Raw genomic sequence first — 11,664 nt, 5'->3', positions numbered from 1 at the left:
GTTTGTAAAACGCTAGATATCCTATACCGGAGGTTTCCAAAACGGTCCCCAAGGCACCCTAACAGTCCAGGTGTTAAGGATATTGGTTGAGCACAGATGGTTAAAGCAAAAGACAGGTAATAATTATGTCACCTGTGCCCAAACATTGTTATCCTTAAAACCTGGACCATTAGGGTGCCTTAAGGAGAGAGTTTGGGAAGCTCTCGCTTATACAAACCCGTTCCTAGTCTATTAGAAAAGTTAGTTAGAAAGCCAAAGCAGTCATTAAGTTGGCTGATTTATGAGCCACATCACATTGAAAGTTTTCAAAAGTGCCAGGTTTTTTTCTTTTTTGGTATCTCAAAATTGAAGAAATAAACCGCTTTATAATAGTACTGCCATATCACTTAAGATCTTTATTTGTTAAAATAAATAACTTGCATTCAATAAAAGGACTTTAATATTGGTTTCTTCGCTGAAGGACAATGGTAAAGACACATAAGAAATTTACAAATAACCAAATACACTAAAGGTTGTACAAAAACTACTTTCTTCCAGTTACAGTTTTGGGAGTTTCCTAAATGTATGGCTTTGAAAAAAAATAAAAATAAATAAATGTATATGCCAAATTATCTTCATTAATGAAATGTCTTTAACCAACAACAGTTTCTTCTATAGTTATATTTTGCAATATACCAGATTAGTTTACAAGTTGCTGGTAATAAATATGTGTGTGTTGCTCTTACAGCAGGTCTCTGAAACCACTTTCTCTTAACTGGAAAGATGCTCTGGTGATGTAAGTTGGACCGGCCCATTATGCAGTAGAATTTAAAGTATAAATATGGCAAACTATTCCCGCTTTGACTGAATTCTGTTGTGGTGGTAGAATGGGGCATTAGCTATAACAAGTATATCGGGCGTAGCATTCGTATGGGAAAGAAATATAGGTTTAGCTCTTGGACTAAAAATAAGTGTTAATCCAAGCCCACTGTGTTATGCGGTTTTCTTTCTAGGAGCATACACACTAGACGATATGCTCCCAGAGCGATATCGTCTAGTGTGTCCCTGGCAGGGTGTGCTCAATGTCGTTCATGACACTGAGCACACCCACTGAATGATATTCACGATATCGTTCAGCACCCAGCTCTCTCCCCCATTCCTCAACATGCAGCAACCTGACGGCCTGCATGTTTGCCCGATGGACAATGACGAACGACCCGCGGGAACGCGCATCGTTATTGTTCAACGTTTTTGGTGTAAAAAAAAAAAAATGGACAATATAGTGAACAACTAAACGATATCGTTCAGTCGTCCACTTTATCACCCCAGTGTGTACGCACCTTCTCTATTATTTACATATATCATAATATTGAAACCATCATGTGACCCAAACACCAGACCACCCTACACATCTGTTTTCCAGTTATTCCAAATTAGAGTTTAGTTTACTGGACATACAAGTCATCCATAGCCTACATCCAGCAAAGAGGGTACAGGAGGGACACATATGCAGTCAGTACTGGCTTCTAAACACATTATCTTGGAATAATGTGACTATCCATATATAGTTAGCCACTGGAGATAACCCAGACATAATGGAAAAGTGCTATAAAACAGAAGACAAATTGACATTTACTGTACATTAGAACACATCCGGTTTCATGGTAACATTTTCACTTTTTTCCTCGCTTTGCTGTTGTGGACTTTTTCCCTCCTGTTTTGGGTTTATTGGTGCAGTACTTTGCTTCCAATTGTGCCATAAAACCATCGATGTCCTTTTCTCGATCTTTTTGTCTTTTCTGGAAGGGGATTTAAAATACATTAAAAATTAACAATATAGAAGAAAACAAATTCCACAGATCGTGGGTTTGAGCTGGGGTCATTCTTACTTGAATCAAAGCTTTTAAGTCATCTTCCCCATCACCTAGCCCCTTTTCCTTCATCAGTGCCTCAGCTTCTTTAGCTTCTTCATGAGCCTGAAACAGACAATAGTTTTAACCATATTTAGATCAAGCTCTGCTTTCAAGTTGCATAAAGGTCTGCATAAGGGTACAAATGTTACAAATAAAATACAATCTCAAGCCTTCATTAAATAAACACTATACACAGAACCTGTAATAAGCAGTTTCAGAACAATCACCACTTGGTTTTTGTTTACTTTTGCTATGGTTGCACACTGCGATTCTGAAGGCGGCCACAAATGGTTGTTCCCAATCAACTTGTGTCCAGAAAGGCGCAAATGTCATGCCCTAGTTACGCCCCATGTTATCAGCTGGATATGTATGTGTGTGGCTGTCTTTGCTCTAAAAACTAGATTTCCCATCCACAGTCTATTTACTGTTTATTTCCTTATTTTTCAGTGTAATCAGTGAGACATTGCCCTGATGTTCCTCTGCTTCAAAAAGCAAGACATTTTAAACATCTCTAAAGCAGTAGTAAATTACATTTTTTCTCAAGTAACACTTCTTACAACAGAGGCAACAAGATTGAGAGGTTGTCTTTTAGCATCCTAAACTCAGGAAGATGTAATAGCATACAACCACTGTAAGATTGTGTAATATATAAATACAATATACCTAACAAAGGTCTCCCTACATGGCTGTTTTTTGTTATACACGTATAAGTCTCCTGCTGTTAAAATACCATCTTCCCTGCTTTCAATGTTTGAAATTCAATAACTATGAACAAATAATCAGCAGCTGTTAGATACGAATAATTTTTTTTATTTAATTATCCTTAGCTCATGTTTTATACCTGCAGCATATCTATGAAAAAATGCCACTAAATTTCACTCTATCCCTGCCAAAAAACTGGAGGAATTTTTAAGGACGGACCAATCAGAATCTAAACGCCATTTATGCTTTATTCCAATAGCCGATACCTTCGTAGTCCTTACCCTTTTCTGGCGCCGTTCCCGTTTCTTCTTGGACTCTTTTACAAAAGCATCATAAACTTGAACCTTCTTGTTTTTAATGGCAGCCTGAATAATCTCTCTGACCCTTGGTTCATCCTCAAAAGTAGCAAGTGGTATATGCTCCATAATGTCATCCATGTCTCCTTCATAGTCTAAATATGCTTGAATGATGTCTGCCTTCTCCTCTTCTGTTTCTTTGTACTGTTCTTCATATGCTTTTATATCTTCCACAGTTATCTGGAAAAAAAAATAAATATAAATATATATATATTATATATATATATATATATATATATATACACACATACACACAGAAATCTTTTAGGAAAAGAGAAACTAGTAAGTTCTATGGCCGTTATCCTCTGGGGCTATCCAATTAGCCCCGCAACGCCAGCACTTATCGCGGATTGTTTTTCCAGGACATGTTTTCCAAGGTCCCAAAAGGAAATCTCCGATTAGTGCCATGTTTTCCCTGCCGCGATCACGAAAACACATAGGTCCATGAACTTATCATAGATTCTATGCGTTTCTGGGCAAAAATAGGAAAATTTTTCTAGCTAATTGGATAGCCCGAAAAAAAGGACATCTGGTAAAAATCGCAAAAAAATTCCTGCTAGTCGCATTCGAAAATTTTGAGGGGCTAATTGGATACCGGCCTGTGTGTGAGCTTCAGATTGACAGAAATCTTCCAGCACCATAATTGTTCTGTATATATGCTAGGATGGCCTGTTCACTACAATTTCAAGTTAGCCCCATTCATGGACTGAGCAGTGGTAGACCCAAGCACTTTCATAATGATGCTTTTGTTCATTGATTTATTTCTGTAGCATTTAATAAAAAGTATTTTCCCTCTACCCCATGTTTTCATCCCCCATCTGCATATAGCTTCTAGCTGTACAAAAAAAATTTAAAGTTTGAAAATAAAAATATGCTGTGCATCACCTCTATAGTTATTTATGAAATGGATTCAGTTTACCTGGGTGTGTGTCATTTTTATAACTGCACATTATATGTAACATACATATTAGAACTCATTTTCACCCATCACTAGGACTTGTACCTTTCGATGCATTTTCTTCCTCTTAAATTCTTTAGTCTGGACATTCCTGGGAGGCAGGAAAAGGGTTTGCCCTGCAGATTAAAACAAGGGGTCTGCCATACGGAGGTGTAAGGTAGGCAGGCTGGAATTGCACACCCATGTAATTTAAAGATCCACAAGCTAAATGACTACTCTTCAACTCCTTTTGACAGAAGCTCTCCACTTAAAGTTAGATAGTAAACACAATTACCTTCTTGAACAGTAAGCGCCAATACTCTTCCCAGTTACGGTCTTGACAGACAGTATCTGACTCCTCGTCAACAATTCCCTGCTCATCGTACAGAGCTCGCTGTTCCTTGTCATTGAGAATGGAATAAACTTTTCCAAGTGTCTGAGAGAGGGAAAAAAATAACAGCTGGTAAAGCATAGAGGGCATGGGGGTCATGCTAAGCCCCCTCAGACCTGGACTCGAGTTTATATTTTGGAGATATATTGGTTTCTCCAGGAATTAGGAATGGCCATCGGAGGAGTGTCCATCGATGGGTTAATTGGTGGCAAACTATCTATGGTGAAACAACGATGTTTGCAACCCTCAATGGCCACCGCTGCAGTGTCGAACAATGGGCCAATAAAGAACAGGGGCGGGGCTATGCTCCATCCAGAAAAAAAAAAAATCGGCTCCCACTAGTCCATCGATGGCAGAGAACCATTGGTTTTCTGCCATCGATGTTAAAAGTATTCGACAGCCATATCCTATCAGGAATACATTTTTGATGGATGTGTGTATGGTATGCGTTCAACATCCTGGTGGTCTGGATGCCGACCCTTGCATTACTGGTGCCAGAATTCCAACGCTGGTCAGAATTCCAGTGCCTGCATCTTGACCGCCTGAATGTCGAAGGTAAGTAGCAGGGTTGGGGGGAGCGTTAGGTGTTAGGCTAGTGGTTCCCAAACTTTTTCAAATCACGTCACCCTAGAGCAGGGGGTTCCCAACCACGGTCCTCAAGGCACACTAACAGTCCAGGTTTTAGGGATAGCCATACTAGAGCACAAGTGACTTAATTAGTGCCTCAGTTATTTTGATTTAACCATCTGTGCACAATCATGGATATCACTAAAACAGGACTGTTAGTGAACCACTGAGCTAGGCACTAGGGGGAGGGTTAGGTTTAGACACCAGGAAGGGATGGTGAGGATAAGGACAGGGGTAGGGTTAGCATACTGACAACAAAGTGTCAGCATGTTAACCCTGTCAGGATTCTGACCGCCTGGATCCCAGCTGATGGAGGGAGGGAGAACATTCACACTTTTGAAGTAAATATGGCTCTTAGTAGCATACGGAAAAACATTTTGTTTAGTATAAACGGGGTTTGAGATCATAGAGCACAACACAATCACCTAAATACATACGCGCACGCAGGGGGGTTTTCCGAGTACCTAGAAACCCCCCCCCTGGCCGCTGCTCCATTGCTGCCCGGCTGAATTATTTTTTTTTACTAAAGAGAAGGAGCAGCCGGGCCGGGCGTTAAGCTTACAACTAGCTGGGGCTTGGCTGCTGGCTGAACGTAGGGGGAGCTGCAGCGGCAGCACACAGCTCCTCCCAGGCAGTTATGATGGGGCACTGTGAGAGGCGGCTGAGAAACTGAGCTGCCGCCGGGTGCTGACTATTCCCGGTGCTCTCACCTGGAGCTGCAGGTGAAGGAGTGGGTGCCAGGGGGAGGGGTTCTATATTAAATGATGCAGTAGTTTGCCTGCTTTCATGTTTGTAAGTGAAAGGAGTGTGTTGTATGTCTGTCAGTGTGTGTTTGTGTAGTCTTTGAGTGTCTATCAGTTTGTGTGTGTATGTGTAGTCTGTGAGTGCCCTATCAGTGTGTCTGTCGTCTGTGTGTGTAATGCTGAACAGTCCATCATATATCTATACCTATATAGAAAGATAGATAGATAGATATATATATATCTCTATCTACACACACATATATATATATATATATATATATATAAAACAAAAGGTGAGAACAAGCGCCTATATAGTGTAGTAAGTAAAAAATGCAGCACACTCAGAAAATGGCATGCATACCATAATGACCCAGAACAGGCGGCATTTGTTTATAAGTCCTTTTTCGGGCTTCACCAGGTTGGTCCTCTTATATACCCACAAGCAGCTGGTTATATACTCCAAATATAGGGTTTAAGAAGAGAGAACAACCGGAAATAGATAATCAGCATAAAACAGCTTTGCCTCAGGGTGTCCGCTGGGTTGTTTCTAGATTCCAACAAGGTTGTTTTTTACTTAATACTACACTATATAGGCGCTTGTTCTCACCTTTTGTTTTCCATAAATTTCCGGGATCATACAACTACTGATTTTTCTGGAGAACATACAGCTGCCACCACAAAAACGGGATTATAGTGGATCATAATATTCATATTGATATAAAGTAATTGCATTTACACAGAAACATATGGGATTGAGCGCTGTTTCAGTACCTTACTGTAAAAAAAAAAAAAAAAAATTCTATATATATATATATATATATATATATATATATATATATACACACACACACCACCATTGGCAGCAGCACTCATCGGATTTCCAAGTAGAAATAGAGACACACACAGGGGCCCATTTATCAAAGTGAATTTGAGGTAAATGCCCCGAAAACACCTGTTTTCGGGGGTTTACCTCAAATACTAAGTATCCCCCGGATGTATAAAGGAGGGACCGCAGCAGCCGCCTCCCCCATAGGTTTCTATGGGGGATGCGATGCTGCAAAATGTATCAATATCGGGAATGCGAAGCTTTCCCGATATTGGCCCCAGCAGCTAACACTATCTAAAGATAGCCACTGTAGTCTATGGGGACTTACCGCATATCAGCCCTCCGCCGGCAATGGGCGCCACTCATGTGCAGTCCGTGGGACCGCGCATGCACAGAAGCCCCGACTGCCCTCCGGAGACATCGCAGGGACGGGCTCTTTTCGGAGCCCGTCTCCCTGCATGTCGCGGATAATACATCCGGCAGATAGGAGGCGGTACTGCATGCCCTGATCGCATTGCAAAATGCGATCATTAATAAATGGGCCCCACAGTGTCTTGTTGTGCATTGGAGGGAGTGCCAGCCCAATGGATCATTCATATATATTTTATTTATTTATTTATTTTAGAAACGAGTGCTGCTGCTTGTTTTCATCCGGTTTTATATCAAATCGGCACCGTTGGACACGTTTGCCACTGAACTAGGGTGCTAGGTGGTGTATATATGTATATATTGCGCATACACGTATGATGCGGTAATGGGGGCCAGAAGGAGACAAGCTGCACACCTTCTCCCCTAGCATAATGCGCCCGCTCCCAATGACACCAGACGCGGGCGGGGGATCAGCTATTGGCATGAAGGTAGTAGGCCGGGATAACGGCAGCTGGTGACGCACACGCAGCATGGACAGTGACCGGGGTACAGGCATACAACGCAGTGTAGTATACTCGGTGATGGTACCTGGAACTTGAGCGTGGCCTCCGCCTTCTCATGCTCCGGGACCCGGTCGGGATGCACCTGCAGGGAGGTCTTGTGGTAGCCGCGACGTATCTCCGGCTCCCCGGCCGTCCTGCGCACTCCCAGCACCGTGTAGAGGTCAGAGCTGCCGAAGTGGCGCTCGCAGCTGTCCAGCAGGCCGGGCATGTTGCGCCTGTGAGCGGGAGAGGGGACAGCAGCGGCCGCTCAGTCACTAATAATAACAATAATCACCGGCTGCGGATGACAGGATTTGGCGGGTTTTCAGCGGTAACGTCGCCATTGGCTGGTAATTATACGTCACATCCGCCTACTGCTCCCTCACACAGCTTCATGTGTAACATAGCACTGAGCTGAGCAAACAGAGTGGACATCGCTCAGTACCTGATAGCAGTGCTATTATTTATGCTGACTGTGATAATAATACGGCAAGCAGAGGTTCTAAGCCAGGGGTTCCCAACCACGGTCCTCAAGGCACACCAACAGTCCAGGTTTTAGGGATAGCCTTACAAGTGACTTAATTAGTACCTCAGTTATTTGGATTTAACCATCTGTGCACAATCATGGATATCACTAAAACCAGAACTGTTAAGGGGGGCATCCACTACACGATTTTAGCAGGCGATTGAATGATAACGTCGTTATCGTTCAATCGTTTAAAAATCGTTTATAAATTGTGCAGTGTTTGGTCGTTAACGATCAACGATGCGCATTACCGCTGGTCGTTTGATCGTCTCATCAGTCGACTGAACATGCAGGTCAATTTCACTTGATCTATTAAAGATAGTTTGCAAATCGTTTAAAGACTGAAAGATAAAATTTCAAGGGGAAATCGTTTAGAGATTGGACAGGGAGTAGATCGTCTAGTGGATGTGCCCCTTTATGGTGTGCCTTAAGGACCGAAGTTGGGAATCACTAAGCTGTCCCAGCAGCCATGTTTATGCCAGCTCAGGCTGCTAGGCCTAGTAGTACTTCCACAGCTGCTGGCGGGCAGTGCCTACCTCGTGGGTTAGAAATAGTACATTTATATTAAACACGTTGAGTTTTTAGGTAAGTGGACCTGATGATTTACTTTTGGAGCTGCTATAATTCTTTTATATTGCATGGTTGAATTATTAGATAAGTGTACTTGAGTTACTACTGGAGCCACTACAATTTTTATGCATATGTGTTTTGTCTTTGGGGGGTGCTCAGCAGGGGTATATCTAGGGATCCAAGCGCACCTGGCAAGGTAATGGACTGGCGCCCCCCAAAATTTCAGGAAGTGTCCCCAGTAGTAGTCCCCCCTATGCAGTATCCCCAGTAGTAGTCCCCTCTATGCAGTGCCACCAGTAGTAGTCCCCTCTATGCAATGCCCCCAGTAGTAGTCCTCTATGCAGTGCCCCCAGTAGTAGTCCACCCTATTCAGTGCCCCCCCCACAAAGTGCCCCCAGTAGCGGCCACCCCCTACACAGTGCCCCCTAGTAGCCACACTCCCCCCTCGGCAACTTACCTGATCCCCGCTCCTGCCGACGTCCACTCCTCCGGGCCTGCTCTCGCTCTGCACTATGGGATGGGAGAGACGTCATGACGTCTCTCCCATCATCTGCTGTGGGGGGAGCCGGAGTGAGCTCCAGCCGACTCCCTCTGTGGACACAGTAGCCAATGAGAGTCCATCTCTCAGCTGTGTGTTTGTAACAGTGTAGGGCAGACCGCTTTCCCTGCGGTCTGCCCTACAGTTGTGGGGCCCGGGGGACTAGCGGGGGTAGTTCAAGCACCTGGGGTAGTCCACCCATTAGCTGCTGGTCAGCCCTGCCACAAAAGGACCAGTTGATACCATGTCAGTGATTCTCCTGTTAACACATGGAAAGGCTGGAGATCACTCTGTCATTCTGATTGAGTTAGAATAACAGTCTGGAAGCTTTAAAAGGAGGATGGAGCTTGAAATAATTGTTCTTTCTCTGTTAACCATGGTTACCTGCAAGGAAATGTGCAGTCATCATTGCTTTGCACAAAAAGGGTTTCACAACCAAGGATATTGCTGCTAGTAAGATTGCACCTAAATCAACCATTTATCGGATCATCAAGAACTTCAAGGTGAGAGGTTCACCTCAGGGACAGACTGATATTCTGCAAAAGGTACAGGGATTGGACTGCTAAGTGGGTAAAGTTATTTTCTCTGATGAATCCACTTTCAGATTGTTTGGGACATCTGGAAAAACGCTTGTCCGGAGAAGGAAAGGTGAGCGCTACCATCAGTCCTGTGTCATGCCAACAGTAAAGCATCCTGAGACAATGTGTGGGGTTGTTTCTCAGCCAAGGGAGTGGGCTCACTCACAATTTTGCCTAAGAGCACAGCCATGAATAAAGAATGGTATCAAAACATCCTCCAAGAGCAACTTCTCCCAACTATCCAAGAACAGTTTGGTGACGTACAATGCCTTTTCCAGCATGATGGAGCACCTTGTCATAAGGAAAAAGTAATAACTAAGTGGTTCCGAGAACAAAACATCGAAATTTTGGGTCCATGGCCAGGAAACTCCCCAGCCCTTAACCCCATTGAGAACTTGTCAATCTTCAAGAGACGTGTGGACAAACAAAAACCCACAAATTCTGACAAACTCCAAGGGGTCAATCCTATTAGGTGCGAATTGCGAGGTGCTGTTTTCACTTCCAATTCGCATAACGAATTCATTTTGCAACTCGCACTGAATCAGTCAGACTGAATTCGCAACTTTCAAGTCGCACCTCCCTGAGGGTGAGAGATAGAAATGATAATCTTTATTTTAAGGTTAAAATACTGTGCTGAACCCCTTGGACACCCCCCTTAATGACAAATTAGGCATTTGGAAGTTTCCAATTAGCTTAATTAGTCCAATAATTACATGTCATTTTTTGGGGGTTAAAAAATTGTCCTCAAATTACCCCAAAATCAACTTTTTTTGATAGTTTAGGAACCCCAAATTTAATTACAATTATTTTTTAGTTGAAAAATAATTGTTAGAATTTTTTTACAATTTTTCAAGGTGCCCTCAAAGTACCCCAAAATCACCCTTTTTCCTATATTTTTTTGCATTTTTAATTTGTTTGAGTATAAATGAAAAAAGTTTTGGTTTTATTTTTTATAATTTTCTTGCATTTACAAAAAAAAATAAAAATCAGCCATTTGACACCATTTAAAAACCTGGGATGTAGTCAGAAAGCAGACGGTCTAAATCCCGACCGCCGGTTTCCCGACTTTTTAATCCCGACAAGGTACTAATGACAGGCGTTACCGATCGAAGGTAAGCAAGGCGTGGACAGCTGCGGGGGGGGGGGGGGGGATTAGGTTAGGGGCTTCCGGGGGGGACATAGGGTTAGGCTAGGGGAAGTTAGGGTTAGGCACCCCCCCGGAGACATAAAGTTAGGCTGCGGGGAAGGGGGGTTTAGCTACTTAGAGGGGGGTTAGGGTTAGGCACTTGGGGGGGAGGTTACAGGGTAGAATAGGGTTAGTTAATACTTACTTTTTGACGTTCGGGATCTTCAACCCTGCCGGGCTTCCACTGTAGGGATTTGGCCGGCGGTAATACCTACTACACCCAAAAACCTACATTACCTTCTTAGTTCCCACAAACAGCCTTCTATACGGTCCTGCTAACGAAATTATCCATTTTGGGGGTTCCAGGATGGTCTCCCCACATTTTCATGCATTTCTTGCAAATCTCATTTGGCAGTCAATTCGTGTCCCTCCGCTGCGAGTAGTGCGAATAGGGATTTTTAATTGGATTGGGGAATTCCCAGGAGCGCGCTTCGCTGCGAAGTGTGCGAGTTTCAAGAAACAAGCTCACTACTTGCAATTTGCACCTAATAGGATTGACCCCCAAGCATTGATTAGGCAAGAATGAGCAGCCATCAGTCAGTATGTGGCCCAGAAGATGATTGACAGTATGCCTGGGCGAATTGCAGAGGTCTTGAAAAAGAAGGGTCAACACTGCAAATATTGACACTCTGTATAAACTTAATGTAATTGTCAATAAAAGCCTTTGACACTTATGAAATGCTTGTAATTTTACTTCAGTATACCATAGTAACACCTGACAAATATGTATAAAAACACTGAAGCAGCAAACTTTGTGAAAACCAATATTTGTGTCATTCTCAAAACTTTTGGCCATGGCTGTACAGGAGTCAACATTGGGAGCTCCACAGCAATTTACAATTACGAACAAGCAGTAACAAAATTAGACTGGGCAATAACAG

The 11,664-nt window shown here is 43.0% G+C and overlaps 1 protein-coding gene across 1 annotated transcript; it reads right to left on the bottom strand.

The window, feature by feature from the left end:
• Positions 1-421: 421 nt before the first annotated feature.
• Positions 422-7,746, bottom strand: DNAJC9 (DnaJ heat shock protein family (Hsp40) member C9). Its single transcript, XM_088475735.1, has 5 exons — positions 7,432-7,746; positions 4,183-4,323; positions 2,876-3,130; positions 1,869-1,955; positions 422-1,778 (listed from the first exon to the last, which is right to left on the bottom strand). Exons 1-5 carry the CDS (start codon positions 7,612-7,614, stop codon positions 1,653-1,655), a joined length of 792 nt encoding a protein of 263 aa, XP_088331861.1. The 5' UTR covers positions 7,615-7,746; the 3' UTR covers positions 422-1,652.
• Positions 7,747-11,664: the final 3,918 nt, after the last annotated feature.

Source organism: Taudactylus pleione, unplaced genomic scaffold (genome assembly GCF_031769625.1).
Source record: "Taudactylus pleione unplaced genomic scaffold, aTauple2 ptg000016l, whole genome shotgun sequence".
NCBI lineage: Eukaryota > Metazoa > Chordata > Amphibia > Anura > Myobatrachidae > Taudactylus > Taudactylus pleione.
This window is presented reverse-complemented; position numbering and strand designations above follow the sequence as displayed.

Bases quoted from the DNA above. Each gene is read 5' to 3' on its own strand.
- DNAJC9 (XM_088475735.1), bottom strand. From the start codon at position 7,614: ATGCCCGGCCTGCTGGACAGCTGCGAGCGCCACTTCGGCAGCTCTGAC. The intron at 4,324-7,431 runs GTACCATCACCG...TCCCTCTCTCAG, and splicing joins AGGCCACGCTCAAGTTCCAG to ACACTTGGAAAAGTTTATTC. The intron at 1,956-2,875 runs GTAAGGACTACG...TGTCTGTTTCAG, and splicing joins GGGAACGGCGCCAGAAAAGG to GCTCATGAAGAAGCTAAAGA.